This window comes from Crinia signifera, chromosome 1, assembly GCF_055691185.1.
Source record: "Crinia signifera chromosome 1, ASM5569118v1, whole genome shotgun sequence".
NCBI classification, from domain to species: Eukaryota; Metazoa; Chordata; class Amphibia; order Anura; family Myobatrachidae; genus Crinia; species Crinia signifera.
This window is the reverse complement of record NC_139217.1, coordinates 174448323-174470161: the sequence shown is the minus strand read 5'-3', so window position 1 is coordinate 174470161 and position 21839 is coordinate 174448323. Positions and strand designations below refer to the sequence as shown.

The 21839-nt window shown below is 42.7% G+C and overlaps 1 protein-coding gene across 3 annotated transcripts in view; it reads right to left on the bottom strand.

Annotated features, from left to right (window-relative positions):
* The window catches only part of AFF1 (ALF transcription elongation factor 1), a 126948-nt gene that overhangs the window by 38087 nt on the left and 67022 nt on the right, over positions 1-21839 (bottom strand). For all 3 annotated transcript variants that reach the window (XM_083177708.1, XM_083177691.1, XM_083177700.1), the window contains exon 4: positions 5727-5768. In XM_083177708.1, the coding sequence (XP_083033834.1) occupies positions 5727-5768 (42 nt within the window). The remainder of the gene's footprint in view (positions 1-5726; positions 5769-21839) is intronic.

Sequence of the window (21839 nt, the reverse complement as noted above, 5' to 3'; positions counted from 1 at the left end):
AGGACCGCGTTTGGAAACCACTGGTTTAGATCATTCCAGTGTCTTTGTATCTTTATACAATTGTAATTTCTACCGCGATTGCCATTCCTTTTACCACTGTCACATCCATACATTTAAAAAAAAAATGGTTTTAATACTATATTTAAACAGACTAAGAAGAAAAGGTGATCTTGTGTATCCCTGCGCACCCCTTGCTGCCTAGGTTAAACTTCCCGGTGTCTTCCCTTCAGGCACCAGAAGAGCTAATTTTGTGGAGAGGTAGGTGGAAGTGAACCTTTGGCGCACTGGTTGTTTTGAGGGATTTTTCTTTCTATCCAACAAAGAACCAATAATTGTGGATATATAGGTTTATTTCATAAGCATAGTAAAAACATCAAAGGAAAACGATTCAGAAAAATGGTATTAAGTTCTCTCACCCATCTAGGGGGGTGGAGCCAGGATGGTATCAGACAGAGTGTTCCAATGATGGGGTACACCCTGTAGGCTCCACTAACTTAATATTGGGTCCACATAGGATAAAAACACATCAAGAGCGATACATCAACAATGATAAAAATGATGGGAATCCTTCTCACCCAGATGGAGAGGTGGAGCCTGGGATGGTAAGTAACAGGGTGTCCAAGGAAAAGCTCACCCTGTTGGCTCCACAAGCTGACAACTGGGCAGAGGTCCTCTGTGGTGATCTGCAATCCTCCTAGGGCCAACGCGTTTCGAGTCTTAGGAGACTCTTTTTCAAGGCTAATGGATTGCTGTCTCTATCTCCTATTTATGTGAAAAAAGGCGGGAAAAATGGGGGCGGGGAGCGGGTGTGTCCTCCATCCTCCTCCCCGGAATGCAGGTGTCCCTCTGTGTAGTTCGTCCGGGCTCCGACGTCACTTCCGGTCCCGCTACCGGAAGTGCGCGGCTGATGAGGGAACGCGATGCCAGCCGATTCTAAAGGGCGGAGAAAGTTCACTGTTGGGTGGGTCGATGGATAGTGTCCTCCCACATCTAGGCAGGGAGACATATCGTCCACAGGAAGGGATAGTACGTCAGTAGTTCCACGTTGACATCGGCGTCCATTTTGGAGATGGGATAGGATATATGTTGACAGGTCTTGCGCCATTTTGGAAAAGGGCTTGTATGCTTGTGCACAAGCATACAAGCCCTTTTCCAAAATGGCGCAAGACCTGTCAACATATATCCTATCCCATCTCCAAAATGGACGCCGATGTCAACGTGGAACTACTGACGTACTATCCCTTCCTGTGGACGATATGTCTCCCTGCCTAGATGTGGGAGGACACTATCCATCGACCCACCCAACAGTGAACTTTCTCCGCCCTTTAGAATCGGCTGGCATCGCGTTCCCTCATCAGCCGCGCACTTCCGGTAGCGGGACCGGAAGTGACGTCGGAGCCCGGACGAACTACACAGAGGGACACCTGCATTCCGGGGAGGAGGATGGAGGACACACCCGCTCCCCGCCCCCATTTTTCCCGCCTTTTTTCACATAAATAGGAGATAGAGACAGCAATCCATTAGCCTTGAAAAAGAGTCTCCTAAGACTCGAAACGCGTTGGCCCTAGGAGGATTGCAGATCACCACAGAGGACCTCTGCCCAGTTGTCAGCTTGTGGAGCCAACAGGGTGAGCTTTTCCTTGGACACCCTGTTACTTACCATCCCAGGCTCCACCTCTCCATCTGGGTGAGAAGGATTCCCATCATTTTTATCATTGTTGATGTATCGCTCTTGATGTGTTTTTATCCTATGTGGACCCAATATTAAGTTAGTGGAGCCTACAGGGTGTACCCCATCATTGGAACACTCTGTCTGATACCATCCTGGCTCCACCCCCCTAGATGGGTGAGAGAACTTAATACCATTTTTCTGAATCGTTTTCCTTTGATGTTTTTACTATGCTTATGAAATAAACCTATATATCCACAATTATTGGTTCTTTGTTGGATAGAAAGAAAAATCCCTCAAAACAACCAGTGCGCCAAAGGTTCACTTCCACCTATATTTAAACAGACCCAAACCATTCATCTGCATAACATACAATTTTATTTGTACTTATAGATTCACCAGCACTGTTCTTTTTATCTACATATTTGACAATTTAGCTGTATGGTTTCCCTATTTCACACTCTTCATTACTAGTGCTATTTAATTTCCTTAAATTTCCCTCATCTATACCTGGCCCTCTTTCCAATGTCATCCTTACTCTGCAGCTAGAGAATAGGCTTTCTACAACTTCCCACGTCTTCCCTCCACCCCTTCCCCCTTTCCACCCCTCTGGTCAAGACTAGAGAACAAACCTTAGCAGGAAAAGTAAAATAAAATAGTGAAAGAACAAGAACCACTTCCTCCTAGTGCTGAAGCTGCTGCCACTAGTCATGACATAGAACATGAAATGCCATCAATGTTGTCTGCCAAGGCCGATGCCCAGTGTCATCATAGAAGGCATGTAAAATCCAAAATGGCAAAGTCCAGTAACTTGAAGAAAAAAATAAATGTAAATCATTTGAGGAGAAACATAAGCTTGCCAATATGCCATTTACGACACGAAGTGGCAAGGAATGGCTAAGGTCCTGGCCTATGTTCAGGACTAGTAGATCAGATTCACACGTAAGCCCTCCTCTTCTCCTCCCCGCTAGAAATTTCAAGAGAGTTAAGCGGTCATCAAAAACACAGCAAAAAAAAACCTTCTAAAGACATTTGTATCACAAATCCCCAAGGAGAGTCCAAGGGTGCTGGTGATTGCAATGCCTGACTTTCCCATCACTGTCCGGGAAGAGGTGGCTCCTTCCACCATTTGCATGCCCTCTGCATATGCTGGAAGGATCACCCACAGTCTAGTTCCTGATTTTGAGATTGAAGGTGTCAATGTTGTACACAGGAGGAGGATATTGATGTAACTGGCACTGAGGAGGAAGTTGACGAGGAGGATGCTACTGATAGTGATGTGGTTTGCTAAAATGAGGCACCGGGCGAGACAATTGTTGTCAATGGGATAAAAAAGGTCATCGCCATGCCTGGGCAGAAGACCAAAAAAGCCACCTCTTTGGTCTGGAATTATTTGTATCCAGATTAGGACAATTGTCTCGCGATATGTAGTTTATGTGGCGCTGCAATAAGCAGTGGATTTGTGGTATTTGACAACAGCAGTAACATGGTGCGGGCATTACTTATGGGCAATTTCCAACATGTGCATGTTTTGCCCTAACAATAAATTTGGTGGCGCAGCATTTCCTAAAAAGTGTCAGGAGCGCATAGGAGATGCTTGCAGTGGGCCAGAAAATTGCGGGACACTTTTGCCATTCTGCCACTGCCTACCGAAGGCTGGATAAACATAAAAAACTCCCGAACCTGCCCTACAATCACCTCAAACAACAGGTTGTGATGCACTGCAACTCCACCCTCTATATGGTGCAAAGGATGGGGGATAAGCAAAAGGCCATTCAAGCCTACGCAGCCACCTAAGACATAGGAAAAGGAGTGGAAAAGCACCGACTCCAGCGCAGTGGAGACTGATTTCCGTGTTGTGCAAGGTTATCCAGTCGTTTGAACTATCCACGCGTGAAGTCAGTTCTGAAACTGCCAGCTTGAGTCAGATCTTTCCCCTGATCAAGCGGTCGTAGAAGCAGCTGGAGAAAGTGAAGGAGGAAATAAAGTGTTACGAATCAGCAAAGCATGTAGCTCTTGTGGATGAAGCCCTTCATATGCTTTACCAGGATACGAGGGTGGTAAGTCTATTAAAGTCAGAGGAATACATTCTGGCCACTGTGCTTGATCCTCAGTTTAAAGCATATGTTGTGTCTCTGTTTCCGGCAGACAGAAGTCTACAGCGGTGCAAATACCTGCTGATCAGGAGATTGTCATCTGAAGCAGACTGTGACACGGAAACAGTCCTTCATTTTCTCGAAAACCTGTGGCTGGGAGGAAACCGCTCAAAATTCCTACACGACCCACTGGTGGTGATGCACGGCAGGCAGGAACAAGTTTGGTCCAAACTCGAGGACCGGCCAACGATTGCTGACATGTCCACTGTTGCAGTATACGATGCTGTCCCCATTGAAAAAATGGTGGAGGATTACTTTGGTGACAGCATCCAAGTAGACATGTTAGACAGTCTGTACCTGTAGTGGCAGGAATAAAAGGCAGTTTGGAGGCCCCTGTACAAACTAGCTCTATTATACCTGAGTTGTTCCCCCTCCCGTGTGTACACCAAAAGAGTTTTTAGTGCAGCCGAGAACCTGGTCAGTGAGCTCCGTAGGAGGTTGCTTCCACAAAATGTGGAGAAGAGGATGTTCATCAAAATGAATGATCAATTATTCAACGAAGACCAGCAATTGCCTTCAGAGACTAAAGAGGGTCCTGTAAAGGTGGATTCCAGCAGGAACAAATTGATAATCTGTGAGGATGTATTTACTGAAGGGGGTGAGGAATCGGAGGATGAGAATGACATCTTGCCTATGTAGAGCCAGATTGTACAGGGAGAGAGGATTTGCTTCTTTTTTTTGTGGGGGCCCAAACAAACCAATCATTTCAGCCACTATCACTTTGCAGACCCTGTTGCTGATATTACTTTTTTTTAAAGACAGTGTGCATGTCCTATTTATGCAACATACGAGTGGGTGGGAGGGCCCAAGAACAATTCCATCTTGCGCCTTTTTTTGGCATTATGTGCTCTTTGGGGCCTAGTTTTTAAAACTGCCATCCTGTCTGCCACTGCAGACTCCTAGATGGGCCACATATTTGTGCCGCCCACTTGTGTCACTTAGCATAGTTATCCGGCTACCTCGGTGCAACATTTTAGCCTAAAAACAACATTGTGAGGTGTAAGGTGTTCAGGATGGACTGAAAATTATTGTTATTGAGGTTAATAATAGCGTAGGAGCAAACACCCCCCCCCCCAAAAAAAAACATAAAATAAATAAAACCGATCCAAAACATGAAACACTGAAGGGTGGTGTTTTGGAACAAAACAAAATCCAAAACACTTCCGTAGATACAGATCGAAAACACTAAAAAGTGGCCGATGCACATCCCTAGTTATAATGCAATCACCCAATATTCCAAAATTTTCCCTGTGCTACTCACTACCACTAGAATGCTCTACCTTTCCCTATTAGGCTTTACATCTCTCTGCCAAGCTTTCAAGCTCTCATCCTTTCTTATCACTACATGCTGACTGTCTCTCCCTATATGCAACCTCTGCCTCCCACAATCTTTTAGACTGCAAGCTCTCACAAACAAGGCACTCATCTCTCATGTGGTTTTCCTTCCCTCACTAATACCATCATCTCCTTTCCACTTTCATCAATAGCACCAAACCTTTGGGCTTGATGCCACACTGCTCACTTTGGCAAGGACTATAATTCTGATCCATTTTCTGCAATGTTTGGTACTGTAAGATACTGTTTCCTTGTTTTATTCATTCTGTGGGGTAGATGTAACTGAGAAAAAATGTAGTTTTGGTAGGGCTATAGATGTCAATGTAAAAATAAATCTGTTCAGCATTTGCAGGTTACAGGCAACTGCAGTTAGTATTAACCCTATATGCAATATGGTTTGCTCCAAATACAAAGTTACTTAACAGAAAAAGACCCAAAATATGGTTTATAATTCAATTTCACCTACAGATAAAATGTTCTTATGCTTTTCCAATAAGAATTTGAATGTCTGGTGACAAAACAGTGACAGCCTTTAGATGAATAACAATAAACAAAATTGCACAAACCTTCAAAATCTCTTCAACACAATGGGCTTCATTGGTGAAGGTCTGAAATTGAAAATAAATAAAAAAGTTAAATTTGTCAAATTGCTAACATTATCTAAAGGCAAAGGTTAGAAAATCAAAATGTAACTGAAATGAAGACTTCATTTGATTGATTCAAAATGGATAAGCGTGTAGCGATGCAGTGCTGGCTGTAAACTGTAGGACAGGGTACTACAGTATCTGTGAAACCTTTTCTGGTTTCTTCAATCTTATTCCTTATGGTCATTTCAGTTCCATAACTACAGCATGCGCCAGTTGGACTGAAGTGGCCAGGAACTGCAGTGTAGAAGTAAGAAGCATTGCAATACTCAATTATTTCTAAATGGAAAACCATTTATGTACTGGAAAAATTGTTTATTACATATAAATAGGTAAAATGATGCAGGAGTATAAATGTCATGCCCAAAGACTAGATTCAGCCAAGGGGTATTCAATCCTGATATTTCAGGTGGAAATATTGTCCTTTTCCCACAAGATTAGGTGGAACTATTCAATGTCAGGTCCTTCTTCCCCGCTGTCTAGACTGCGACAATTGGAAACACTGCGGATCGGTGAAAACGGCCGCAGATAGTCAAACATGGCCGTAGATTCGACAGCAGCTGTTTTTGACAATGCAGATTCCAAAGTTTCAACTGCATGAGGGAAGTCACGGCCGTTGAATATGGATGGACAATATTTCCTCCTACATTGAATATGTCAGCCAACATTGAATACCCCCTTAAACTGCAATTAATAAATATATGATTTGAACTTGTCTGAATGTCGACAATATCTGCATTTCTCTAATCTTTAGCACTAACCAGAATGCTGTCAAAACTGTTAACATTCAGAATGTCAACAAAATGTCCATTTTGCCATTCTGGGCAGTATTCAATGAAGATTTTTGGCATGTGCAGCGAATCCTGTTTCGGATTCGCTGCACATTCGCCGCGTTCCGGAGGGCTGGAGCATTCGCTGCCAGCCCTCCCTGTCGCCCTATTCAATGCCACAGGGGCTCGCTGCCCCTGACTGTGAATTTTACCCGAGCCGGGGGACGGCGACAGGTAGGGAGATGGAAGTCTCCCTGCCTGCACCAAAATGTGTGTGTGGGGGGAGGGGGGGCTCCCGGGACACAGGCAGCACAAGCTGCCCCCCAGGAGAGCTGTCAGGGGTGCGGGTAGGGAGCCGCTGTACTGCTCCCGCTCGTGCATATGTAATCAGGAGCAGCGAATATATATATGAATATGTAATGAGCGGCTCTCGGCCCCCTGCTAGCTGTTATGTGTAAATAAAAAATTATAAATATATACATGTGCAGCACGCACCTGAATAATAATAGCATGCCCCTTCACTGAGAAAAATTACTGATTTTTTTACACCAAATTTAAAAAATCCCAAAAAACTATATTTTAAAAGATAACATTCCAGTTCACCTTAAAAAGATGGTGATTGCTACATGGTGAAGCACAGCGAAAATCACGCTGAAAGCAATTCCCCATCCTAACATTGAATACACTCACAGTGAATCACGGCGAATCACAGTGAAAACCCCATTGGAAAACAACGGCAAATTGTGGCGACTAACAGACAGCAAATTGGCCGTCATTCACTGTTCACCATCTGAATTTTGAGTGTTGAATAGGGCGAATGACTTTTCCAGTCAAAAATTTTGCCAGTGTGCACGAAAATAGGACACATTTACTGTGAAAAGCGGCAAATCAGCCTCATTGAATACTGCCCTCTGAATGCAGCAATCTTTATGGATTCAGAAATTATGCAATCTTGAAGTGTTTGGAAATACAAAAAGGAGAAAAATGTAAAATCAACAAATCGAGAGTCAAATTATCTGCAGGGCAGTCAGATTTTGCAAAACATATAGCCTAACATCGCTCTCATATACCCACTAACAGAAACATTTAGCATTTCTTTTTCTTTTTTTGCCAAAGTGAGACAAGGAGACATTAATCAGTTATCTGAAAAATACTCTGCTGAAGGCTAACTAAATATAAAGCCTGAATGGTGGTGATACTCTAAATGGCCTAAAGTATATTGACCCCTCTTCTATAAAACGTGGATTTTTTGCAAATCACGCCAAAAAAACAAGCATACAGGCATGCATTCTAATCTTTTACGCTAAAATCCAGGATCTGACCAGGTATTTGCAACACTCTTCCAACCCGTGTAAGATCCGGGATTCACTGCATTCACACTGCAGTGCCGACCCAGTGTATGTATTCCTGGGTCAGCACCGTTCACACTGCACACAGGTGCAGTGTCTTGAATGCTGGCACTTGGAGATTACATCAAATCCAAGTGCAGGGAAATCCACCGGCCTGGATCCCTGACCCCACCACTTCACACTGAGTGCAAGCCTAGTACACATGACTGCTGCTGGGTGGGCTGCCCCCAGCCCCCATCTGTGCAGTGAATGGATGCCACACACGGGCATCCATTCACCTCCTCCCCGGCACCGCTGCTGTCTGCATAGTACAGTACAGTGAAAGCTACATGCATCCTGTCCCAACCTCTGGAATGAACACAGGAAGCTTCAGTGAGGAGGTATGGTCTCACCGATTGATGCAAACGGGTACCGGGTTAGATGACCCAGGTTACCAGTTTACACTGCCCCTGAACACAGGTCTCATCTGTCTTCAACCCGTAACATTTCTCGGGTTGGATTGTAGGTTATTTTAAAAGGGGCCGTATATACGGAGGCCTGACCTGGGTCGGCCTGGCAATAACACTGGAAATTACAATGGAACAAAGTTACAAATGAATCACCCTCTAGCGCAGCCACTCAAACGGTCTTGAACACCTGAGAAGAACATCACCATCCTCTGAATATAGATAGTAAGAAGGATAAATACAGGTGTACACGGTCTATGAGCGCTAGATCACAAAACCTTTGTTGGGATGACTATATGGAGATCTCGATCCTCATCCGTTCTTATTTCCTCCAAAGTAATATTATCATGGAAAAAAAACAGAAAACAGTACATACTGTATAGTGTAGTATATCCAATACTTAATGTTTGTATATCAACACCCAAGTGATGCGTTTCTGGGATGAAGAAGTGAGCAGAGTAAGTAAATATCGTACCATACTCACATACGGGAGAAACACACACCATCCATAAAAGGTATCTTTTTAGAAGCTCGTACCCAGACTCACAATATATAACTCAGAAGATCTCTTATATAAAAGGTATCTTTAGGCAGGATCTGGATCCTCGTTAAGAAAACCGTGAATTGACTGCATCCCCATAAAAACTAAATAAGGGGTTACGATGCCTGCTCGGGGCGGGCGGCTGACAACACATGAGGTTAGCACCCGCCCCCTTTTTGGCGATCTGCGGCCGGAATAAAAGTTAGTTTAGACTGACTTATTACTGTAGGGAAGAGAAATCATTTTATGTGTGCAACTATCAAGTTATTTCCCTATTGTTCGGCCGCATGCTACTGACGGGATTCGGGCGTGCGTGGGCGGCGGTGGACATTCGGTCAGGCGGTGGGTGATGTTTAGGGAACAGGTCTGACATGGGCACTAAGAACTAGAAACAAATACCTTGTTTTACCTTCAACAAGACACAGCTACTTGTGAGATTGTGATGCTTTAGGAGCCCTCTTAACATTAAGCGATGGTGGGTGCATGTGCACGGTTCCTTTAACATGTGCGCATATGTCGGCAGTGCAGTGGGCTGTGACTTAAAGAAAATAAACATATGTAAAAGCAATTTCTTTAGATTGTAAGCTTGCGAGCAGGGCTCTCCAACCTTTTGACGGTCTGTAAATACCCTGTTTGTTGTATCACTATCTCCTTTTGTAAAGCGCAACGGAATATGCTGCGCTATATAAGAAACGGTTAATAAATAAATAAATTCTATGGGCCGACCACAGTGCAAGCAACAGCAAATTTAGGTTTATCGTACAGGCAGAAATATGAGACATGATTGTATATTTAATAGATTTCATTTCAGAGATAAGCTATATGTCAATAGGAAAAGAAGTTTGATGTTCTAATGGATGTTTGGGCTCCATTGTGACGAATGCCAGCCAAAATAAACTCAGTGTCAACTAAATCAAGCCAAAGAACGTGTGCTTTCCGTAGCATAAAAAACAATGTCCCTTCTTATACGCGTCCATGATCTGATACCCTGCCTACTACTATCTAATCTGGGCAATAAATCCACCTCTAATTCACAGGAACTCCATTATAAAATGATCACTGGCAGCAGATAAAGTGACCCAAGCTTGGATGATAGAGGGAAAACATTTTACTTCCTATTAACACTTATTATGCTTTATTTTTCAAGATGTTAAATACAGCAACTACAGACCTGCATCAATGTACAGCATTAATGAATAAATGGCTCAAAAACATTGCACAATTGTATTATCAATTTGGGGCAGCACAGACAGTGTCATGATTAGCATTAGTGCCTCACAGCACTTAAGGAGCCCATACACGCTCCGTTCTGTGCTCCGTCCGTTCTGTACTATGAGATTCCGCGCATCTCATAGTACAGTACAAAAAGTATGTGCTGCACATACTTTTTGTACTAGCTTTACATCGTATCTCATTGCATGCACAAGGCATGCAATGCGATACGATGTGTACTTTAAACGTACAGAACGGAAGCCCAGAATGGAGCGTGTATGGGCTCCCTAAGGTAGTACTGGTAGGTTAATTGGCTCCCAACAAAATTAACCCTAGAATGTCTTTGTGGTGCGTGCACTTGTGGTAGGGAATATAGATTGTAAGCTCCACTGGGGCAGGGACTGATGTGAATGTTCAACTATTCTCTGTTAAGCGCTGCAGAATATGTGTGTGCTATATAAATGTTAATAAATACTAATAAAATACATACTATCAGAGAATTGCACAACATTTATATCTGTATTAGGTCCATGATCCAGTATACTACCATTTATATTAACCCATACATTTGTATGTTTCCGTTCCTTTTCCATACTACTGCTACTATTATTTACTTTTCATAACATAGATTAGATTTAAAAACTGTAGTTGGAGTTTTCATGTAGGTATGTTAATATTTCTATACACTTGAATTCATTTAAATGTTTTTTTATCAGCGCATTTATGTTTCTTTACAATTCAGTATAAAAATGATTAAATCTACAGATCAATTAGACACTTGAACGACCGCTACTTAAGTTAACACATTTTTTAACCTTCCACAAAAAAAAAAAGTAATTGCATGAATTTGTTTTTATTCAAAATGATTCTGAAACCCTTCAAATGACGCTCACATGCACCTAAAATTTGAAAAAGTAACAAAGATATAAAAGCTTATGCAAAACATTTCCTGGATTATATGACTGCAGGGATCCCTATGTAAAGATGAGGTATGGGTCATATGGTCTACATGCATTGTGTTCGACCACTGAAGGTGAACATGTCTGAAGGTCGACACAAGCATTAGGTCGACACAAGCATTAGGTCGACACAAGCATTAGGTCGATATGGGCAAGATCGACATGGTGTTTTTCACGTTTTTTATCCCGAATGTCGTCAGAGACTACATGGACACAAAACAAGTGCACTACTGCACTCGCAATGCTTCAGGCATAGTGCCGTGCTACTGCTTGGGGCACTATTTTATTCTCCCACCACGCCCTAGTGGATGGTATTGCATGAAATAATGCCTGACGGCACATGTCGGCCCAAAAAAGTGAAAAACCCCAATTCGACCTAGCCCATGTTGACAATGTATGTGTCAACTTAATATCCCCGTCGACCTAACCACATGCCAGCATTTATACATTTTGACCCAATGCATGTTGACCTAGTGACTGCATCCCATAAAGAATAGGTGGATGACCTTGGTCACAGATATATAGTACAAAGCAGTACTACTGTAGGTTTTATTTTGAAATCCTGCTACAGTTGACACGTGCACATATTTTTGCAAGTCAATGTTTTCAAAATGAAAGCCCAGTGGATTTTGTTAACATCTGCAGATAATTGTATGTAATTACTGCTGTTTTATTCCATTCAGTGCTCTAGCTGTCTTCATCTGCTCACATCTGTATAAATGAAGAAGCGTCTGTAAAATATGATAGAAGGATCGGTCATTACAGGTGGAAGATGGCCAGAGGACATGCTGAACATCCTTATTAAAGCCACATTTTTCATTCCCTCTATTTCCAGGTCTTTTCTTTCATTGTGCCAGTAAGATAACTTAAATTAACATCATCCTTCTTGGTACAGATCACCAGTGCCGCATTGATAATGGGTGCAATGTGCGTAGTGCACACAGATCCCTGAGTCCCACAGGGGGTCCATACTGCACCTATTTTATAATACATACCCACACAATCAAGGTATCGAAATGGCCACTGCGCCATTTTTCCAGGAGGTCTGTGCATGCGCAATAGAGTCTGAGCGATCCAGTGCATAGACTACTGTGCTGGGTAGCAGGACGCTGCTCCCGGCAGCGAGGAGGGGGCCTGGCCGGACGAGGCTCACAATGTCTAGGTTGACATCGACAAAAGGTATACAAGGAAAAAGTGTGAATGTCAGCACATGAGTACGTGAACATCCAATAAGCGTACCGATATGCTTGCCATGCTTCAGGCTGCTTTACCATTCCCAATAGGAGTCTGAGCAAAGCAAAGTACGAAAAAGTAATTAAAAATAAAACTAATTCCAAAAAACTCATGTCTACCTTTTCATTTGTTCAGTCTTTCCTTGTGTCAACCTTTTGTCAATGTCAAATTATACATGGTCTGTCAGCCACCCCCGGATACCATCCTTTTATACTAACATGGGCAGTAACAAGGAAGTATAGTTTACCATGCATATGCATATTTCATGCACGGACCAGGACTCCACAGAATGAACAGGAAGAATAATATTAATCAGATTGCGGTCACTACATGACAGGTGCGTATGTTAGATACATGCTTCGGTAACATGTAGGCAAAAGAAGCAACCTTATCCAAGAGAATTTGCAAGGCTCCACTGATTAAAAAATGTGCACCAGTCAGCATGCGGACCATGACAAATACTACCCCTCTGCTTCAGACCACATGAGGAATCCACTATCTGAGTAGAAGTGCTAATGTGCACTAGGGTGGCCAATCCCGGGATTGGGATCGGCGGGATCCCAGGATTGCGCCCCAAAATGTCAGGGATTTCAATCCCAGAATTGGAGTATCCAATCCCAGGATTTCGAGATTAGACTGTGCATGCTCAGTTTGATGCCGAGCAGCATCTGTACAACCGCTCATACACTGCCTGGCTGTGCCTGACGGCAGCCTGCACAGCGTGACTTGGTCACACTGCGCAGGCTGCAACTCGCCGACGGAACGCTCTCTGCCTGCTCCACTACAGCAGCTCCACTGCTCGGCGCCACACCTGGTGACTGCCTACACCTGCTGCACCGCTGCTGCCTACCCCACTCCCCCAAGTAATTTAATAGTTGGGCAGGGGAAGTTTTTCGGTACTTGTGTACAATCACGGCTCCCACGATGTCCATCGTATAGTAAAAAATCGCATCGCATGCGATTTTTAATAGAAATGCATCCGAATGCATTGAAATTCGTATCAAACATGTTCAATGGCCCCCAAATGTCATTTTTGAGACTGTACCACCCCCCACTATCAACGCGAACCCGAAGAGTGGCGAGCGCAGCGAGCCCGCGAGGGGCGGCGGTACGCGTCCTACGACCTTTTCATACCCCCACTATTCACGTCGGCGTGGAGTTGAGAATAGAAAGTGTGGCGAGCGCAGTGAGCCACCGAGCCCGAAGCGTGGCGAGCGCAGCGAGGGGACACTGATACCTTCACAGGTATACGCGTCCCCTCGCGGGCTTCACAGGTGTCCGCGTCCGCTCGCCACGCTTTGGGCTCGGTGGCTCACTGCGCTCGAAACACTTTCTATTCTCAACTCCACGCTGATGTGGATAGTGGGGGTATGAAAAGGTCGTAGGACGCGTACCGCCGACCCTCGTGGGCTCGCTGCGCTCACCACGCTTCGGGTTCGCGTTGATAGTGGGGGTGGTACAGCCTCAAAAATGACATTTGGGGGCCATTGAACATGTTTGATACTAATTTCAATGCATTTGGATGCATTTCTGTTAAAAATCACATGCGATTTTTCAAAAAAATGCTTAAAAACTGTAAAAATCGCATCCCATCGCATGCCACTACATTTGGCATGCGATGGCATGCGATGGGAGCCGTAAAAGTACACAAGTACCAGTTTTTCTTTTAGGGATCCCAGGAATCCTGGGATTGAGCATTTTTTCAATCGTGATTCCCGGGATTGAAAAAATGCCCCGAGATTGGCATCCCTAGTGTGCACTATATGCCTGACAGGGGACAAAGTGTTACATAGCATAAATATTTTCATATTTGTATGTGTATTAAACAAGACCCAGGTCACCTAACTAATGGAAATGCAACACTGGAAATGGCGCACAATCCACTGTATCAATGCAAAAATTATAAATTACATCATATAAATCAGTAGGTCATATTTTTCGAAAAACAGCTGTTTAGTATTATTCAGTATACAAAACCCTACAAAAAGGGACAGCTGTGCTTTCTAGTGTTCATTCTAGCACCCGCTATCTTTGAAAACCCATGCAGTTCCTGTTCCCTGCCTGGGGTGTCGCTGTCTGCTGTAGTGCTTCTAGCACAGTGTGGTCTGTATATCAGCACTGATATGCAAACCAGACCTGTGCTAGAAACACCACAGCAGACAGCGATACCCCAGGCAGGGAACAGGAACTGTACTGGTTTTTAAAGATAGCGGGTGCTAGAATGAACACTAGCTTTCCAATGCTTAACACTTTGAGCACCAAGTGAATTTGTCAAAATAGGTGTGTGAACATTGCCAATTTTTCACCATAATGACCTGTAATGTTGACCATATATAGGAATTGTAATTTTTTTGTACAACATTTGATTCTATTTGAATTTATATCACAAATGTTAGCGACGCAGGTAATTTTTAGCAGATATTTTGTAAATCCCTCACAGAGATGTATGCACTCAAGGGGTTAAGGGTGTGTGGCCAGCCACCAGAGTGGCTTGGTTAACCATTAAAAGTCAGCCTGCAGTGCATTGCATGGACCCTTTTATTTATAGCTTATTCAAATAGTGCATGGAGAATAATGTACCAGATTGGATAACAGCAGTGCACTTTAGTGCTAGGATAGCTGTATAATGTAACATATGCATTACAAAAGTACATGACGGTGATCCTTTCTATATATATATACCACATTAATGCAATGCACATATGAAAGAGGACCCGACACTCACCATCTGTGACCTAAATAAGACCTGCCTTAGATCTAGTAAAGGCCAAATACCTGCCACCGTTAAAGTTTTCATTGTCCATACAAAGTTTTGAGATTTATAATTTGCAATATGCAGCAATATGATGTAATTGAAAGAAAATTTTCACACTGAAAAATTCAAAACCTGGTAACCTATACACTACTGTAACTCTGATTGGCAGAAGGGAGAATCTTGGTGTAGTTTGCATAGAAACAAACCAATCTCCTATGTCCATCATGCGTTAAGAATAGGGTCGGGGCCCACTGGGGCTTTTCCCTGTATCAATGAGGGCAGTCCAACCATGGCTCTATTCACATAGCCAACTTTTGCTTTCTGAACATGAGTGTTTCAAACATAGGGGGTCACACATATTGCATTATCATGGAAATATTGGGCAATTATCCCAATATTATAGAGTTAGCGAAGACAGAACAGTGTTGCCAGAATATGATGATTATATATATGCCTATCACAAAAGTACAGATGTCTACGAGGAAGACATCATTGTTATACTTAATGCAGGTGGTGACTGAGGGACGTCTAAGATGCCACCTCAACACCTTCACTTAAGTGGGAAAGTGGGTATTGGTGGCAGTGTGGGTTGCCGGGGGGGGCAGTAGACTAAAGTTTTGCCTAGGGTGCCTTACACCGGCCCTACTTTCGGGACATTAATGAACAGGAGCAGCCAAAATGCACAATATTTCTGCCTCTTGTCTTGAGGATCAAAAGTTAATATCAGCCTACATCAATTTTCCAAACAAAAAAAACCTACACAATGAGGTCACAATTCATTTTTGAAGGGACTAGTGTGAGCAAAATGTAGAGTGTAGCTGAATACAAATTAAAATTTGTTACTGTATGTATGCTATTCTCCCAATGGCCTTTATTCTAAACTGATCGCAGTACACATTTGTTTGGAAAATGGACAAAACCATGTGCACTGCAGGTGGGGCAGATGTAACATGTGCAGAGAGAGTTAAATTTGGGTGGGGTGTGCTGAAACTGAAATCTAAATTGCAGTGCAAAAACAATGCAGCCAGTATTTACCGTGCACAAAATAACTCACACAAATCTAACTCTCTCTGCACATGTTACATCTGCCCCACCTGCAGTGCACATGGTTTTGCCCATTTTCTAAACAAATGTGAAAGGCGATCAGATCAGAATAAAGGCCATACTGCGCATCTATAATCTTGGAAGAAAAAGCCATCACTGGTATATGCTAAAAAAAGAAAAGGAAACTTTCTTGCATAAATCTTTAAAAATTATCGGTGAAGAAAATAATTGAATGGATGTAAGCATCTACATTAGATAACAATATACACGTTTTACATTTTTAAATAACTGGGCAGTTAAGATGTTAAATATGGTAGCAAAGGTGAGAAACTGGTTTGTTTTGTTCCAAGCTCTGTTGATTCGCCTTCAGGCCAAAGTGCAAAATTATCTTTTTTGGGTTGATTCCACAACACACAAGGTTATGTTTACATTTCCATCAAGAAAAAAAAAAAAAAAGGAGAGAGTGAGTAGTATTTTTTTCTTCCATTTGGTTTCTCTAGTAAATGATATTAAACATCCAAAATATATAAGGGGGGTATTTAATGATGTCCAGCTTTTTCAGCTACAAGAAAAATCCAGACATACCTATTCAATGCATCAGTTATCAGACAGTTCTTCTGCTGATGCAGGTTGGACAGTCTAATCTGCTTCAGCAGAATATAGTCTAAAACGGACGCATTTTCAACTAAAACATTTTGATACGCGAGTAATTCTGACCATGATGATGTTTCCAACAGTCAAAGATCGGAACTTGGATTGAAAAGCCAGGGCAGGCTATAGGGAGAGGGGGGGTGTCAAAGGGGACCCTCGTACTGGGCCCCGAGGCTCTGAGGGGCTCAGTGGCTGTAAGCATGGCTGCGGCCAGTCCAGCTACCAGTACTAATGTGTTAATAAAAATACATTCAATGTAATAAAATCTGGGTGTGCGATTATCTGACAATAGGTTTGTATTGAATCCTCCAAAGCATGCACTGCACAATGATAAAAGGGGGTTACTTGCCCGTGTGCCCTCCCTGGTAAACAGAGGAGGCATGACTGTGCCGCTCACAGGACTTTGCATAATGATTGACAGCCGCACGGGGAATCTTGTCCAACGTTTCTGTCAGTATGTTAGACTTTTTCAAGAACAAAAAGGAATACCATGGGGTGGCAGGGGGAGTCCAGGCTTTAGCCCTGGATGGGTGAAGCCTGTGGGGAAGACAACTTTATTGAGGGGGTCCCCACTCTCCAGGGCTGACCAGCCACAAGTACTCATGATTCAGCTGGGGGACCTTGCATAAAAAATGTCCCCCGGCTGTGGCAGGACACCGCTGGCTGTTGGAGCCTGGTGCTGGCTCAAAAAATACAGGGGGACCCCCAGTCTTTTTGTCTCCCATATTTTTTAAATATGGGGGATACCCAAGATTTTTTCCTCCTGTATCTTGGGAACCAGGACCTCCTCAATGAGTTCTTGTTTTGTTTCTCTTAATTTTTTACTTGTTAACACATGTTTTTGGACAGAACCATGCACAGATCTCACCGTAGGTGCATGGCTCTGTCAAACTCGCCATCCTGGACCTTTTTTGTTTGCGATTTTTAGTACTGTTTACCAAAAATCGAACCCCATCACAATTGCGATTTTGAGGTTTTCTATGATTTGTAATGTATGATTTTTTAGCCATGTTAATAAGTGCGGATTTTACACCAAACATGGGATTTTTACTGCAAAACGCACCCTATTACATGTGTTATTTTCCGAAACCGTGCAATTTTGGCAATTTTTTTCTGCAGAAAATTGCACCTTACTACATTTGGCCCCAAGCATGCCAATTTACAGGACTTAAAGAATCTGCTGCTCAAGTCAGTGCCAAATACCACCGGACACCTTCAGAGGTTCTGTGGACCTATAAAATATTAGGCAGCTGGTGATTTTACTTTGGTGATCTGTATATAATGAACTTGCACAGGTGTCCATTACAACAAAAAAAGTGTTTCACAATTTGCTGCCAATCCGGCCATCTTTGGCCATGTTGGGATGTGTAGTTTATAAACAGTTGGAGGGACGCTTATTGCCCACCCCTGCCTTATACAGATATCAGTCATCCAAATTACTCAGAAAAACAGTTTCCGGAATGTACTTTTTTTTTTTTTTTTTTACTTTTTTTTTGCTAAAAGCACTAGAGGAACATGTGCAACTGGCACTACTGGGGACATGATATGTAACTGGCACTAAATATGGGTATGAAAATGATTGCTTAGCATTCAAATACCGTTCTTTGATTATTACGCAAACTTTGTGCATAAAACAAGGTTTCGATATATGAAACAAATAAAATGTGTGCATTTCATGTGTTTAAACAACATAAATGCATTTTGTGTTTATACAGTAATTGCGGTATCATTATTGCACCAGTCAGTCAGTGCAACTGTAGGTCTTTTCCCAATTTATACCTGGCGGAACGAAGGAAGTTTCTACGCTGCACTCTTTATCAGCAAGCAGTGCTTTGAATAGAAGAGCGAGAAGCGCTTCTGGAGTGATAAAAGATACCTTGATGTTCGTGTACATATTTAGAAAATCGTGAGTACCGGTACGCAGCTTGAAAAAGATATCCTGATGCGAGTTTCTTTGCGTGTTAATGTGTAAGTGAGGTACGCCTCCGACAGATCATCTTGAAAAAGATACCCAGATAAGCTTACTCTCACTACATATTTATGTAAGTGAGGTAAAAAGTATCAAGACCCTGGGACTAGGGTGGCCAATCCCGGGATCGGGATCGGCGGGATCCTGGGATTTGGCCCCCAAAACGCCGGGATTTCAATCCCGGGATTGGAGTTTCCAATCCCGGGATTTTCGGGATTAGACTGCGCATGCGCAGTCTAATGCCGGGCAGCGGCTGAGCACTCGCTCAGCCGCTGCCCGGATACTCCCATACCCGGCAGAGCAACCCTGCGCAGCGTGACCTCTCAGCGTGACGAGAGGTCACGCTGCGCAGGCAGGCAGGCAGAGATGAAGCCGCCCGTCCACCTAGCCAGCCCACCCACCAAGCAAGCAACTCTGCATTATGAAGTCGCCCGCCCACCTAGCCAGCCAGCCGACCCAGCAACCCGGCTCCCGAAGTAGGAAGCTGCCCACCCGGCATCCCGGCTCCCACCCATCAACCCGCCTGCCGGCTGCCCCTGCAAATGTAAGTAAATGCGGGGCGGCCAGGGCGTTTTTTTATTAGGAAAGCCGATCCTGGGAATCCCGGTATTGAGCATTTTTCAATCCCGAATCCCGGGATTGAAAAAATGCCCCGGGATTGGCTTCCCTACCTGGGACATACCCCTTAACTTTGAGAACTTTTTTTTTTTCATACAAAATCTATGAGAAAAAACCTAAATGAGGAAGAGATCGAGAGAAGATCAAAGACCAGGAATATTTAAGTTAAGTAGCCCCATCTCCACAAACTGTGCTTGACCCAGTGTAGCGCCACACCCCACATCCAAAAAACCCCTTTCCACAGTACATGGATCCTGTCTTCAAGATACCTCATTGAAATCTAAAAATCTTCTGAAATACGAAATAATCTGTTATCCAAAATGCTTCTGGCCCCAAGCATTTTAGATAAGGGATACTCAACCTTTAGTCGCCTTAATTATAGGGCTCGATGTCTAATTTATTAAGTGGGTTAAAAATTTTATAATTATTTTAAAAACATTTTGAACTTTCAATTTAAGATACAAATTGCCTATTATGTGACAAGCAAAAAAAATTTTTTTATCTAAAGCTGCCCAGGATTTTCTCAAATCCTACAACTGGCCAAGATCTCCAACAGCTCATGGAAGAGTATGTGCTCCTTTTATTACAAAAATAAATAAATAAAAAATTATAATAATAATAATAATAATAATAAATATATATATGTATATATACATATATATATATATATATATATATACACATACACACACACACATATATATATATATATATACATACATACATACATACACACACATACATACATACATACATACATACATACACAGAAATAGTGTTCATTCTAGCACACGCCATGTTTGAAGACCCATGCAGTTCCCATTCCTTGTCTGGGGTTTTACTGTCTGCAGTCTCAGAGTGACGCTCATTGCTGGAGTTCGAATATACAAGTGGAACTCAGACTATCTTGCGGAGGGAAGGCACCTGGGCAAGGTAACAGTTTTTCATCCTGGTTTACCCAGTGAGTGTCGGTCTTTGGGACATATATACACAGATATATATCTATCCAATAGTTTTGATTTTTTTTTTAGACTGAAGAGTTTCAATCTGCGATTTGGAAATATCTGAAGATAGGGGCACAGACTAGAGCAGGCCTGGCCAACCTGTGGCTCTCCAGATGTTGTGAAACTACAAATCAAAGCATGCCTTGCCACAGTTTTAACACTACCTTATAGGAAAACTGGTGCAAGGCATGATGGGATTTGTAGTTTCACAACATCTGGAGAGCCACAGGTTGGCCAGGCCTGGACTAGAGTCTAGTAAGGGCTGATAAATGCATAAAACACTAGAATTAGAATATACTGCTATGAGATAGTTGCATGATAGTCTTCCTTTAAATAGCTATCGTACCAATTCCCAAAAGAGTAGAACTCTTGGGAAAGAGACTGGTATTCTTCCCATGGTAACAAGCCTGTGTTTGCCTCCATGAAAATAATGATAAATGGGGTGTTGCAGTCTAGTCACGTGTACAAAGAGTGACGTAGTAGCATCAATAACACTACCAGACAATTACATCTCTTAAGCCAAGGGCATAGACAAAAACACTAAACCATGTAGTAAAATACTGACTTTACTACTGGTCACATCACAACTTTCCTACATATCCAGTTACCCAACATTTCTCATGGTTTTAGATAAAGTGAAAGCAAAGCTCCATACATCCAGGAAAGATTCCAAATAATGAGCTATTTAACCAGCCGTTACCCTTATTGTTGATGCACTTGTCCGGACATCAAAACCATAGCCCAAGCACTCTATGGTCTAGTGTACCACTGTGCAGACCATGGCTGAGCTGTAACTCCCCACATGCACACATTTCACAAATTAAGAAGCCATTTAGAACTGTAAAAATCAGGACATGTTCACATGCATTTCATTAACTAAACCATGCAATTAAAAAAGGCACAAAACTACTGTACTTTACAATTTCTTGCTGGGAAAAAAAATGCTACAATACAAAAAATGTGATTCAGTAGACTAAAGCACATGTTCTTAAACTTGATCCTCAGGACCCCACACAGTGCATGTTTTGCAGATCTCCTCACAAAATCAAGAGTGAAATAATTAGCTCCACCTGTGGATCTTTTCAAATGTGTCAGTGAGTAAATGCACTGGTGCACCTTCTGGGTGACCTAGAAAACATGAAATGTGTGGGGCTCTGTTTTTGCCTGTGAATTTATATACAGTATGTGCACTCAAAGTGTATACTGGCAAAGTGAGAACAGACAAAACAGGTGCAACCGTCTCAAAATACAGGTACAAGCCAGGTAGAACAGCGAGTGAAAGACATTCTGTAACACATGTTGCTAATTGCTGTCAGTGCTACCTTAGAGATTAACGTATAAGGGACTACATGAATTCTCTGTGGAAATTCCCAACAAAAAGCAGATATGTCATGCAAGAGATTATATATATATATATATATATATATATATATATATATATATATATATATATACACACATACATACACATACATATACATACA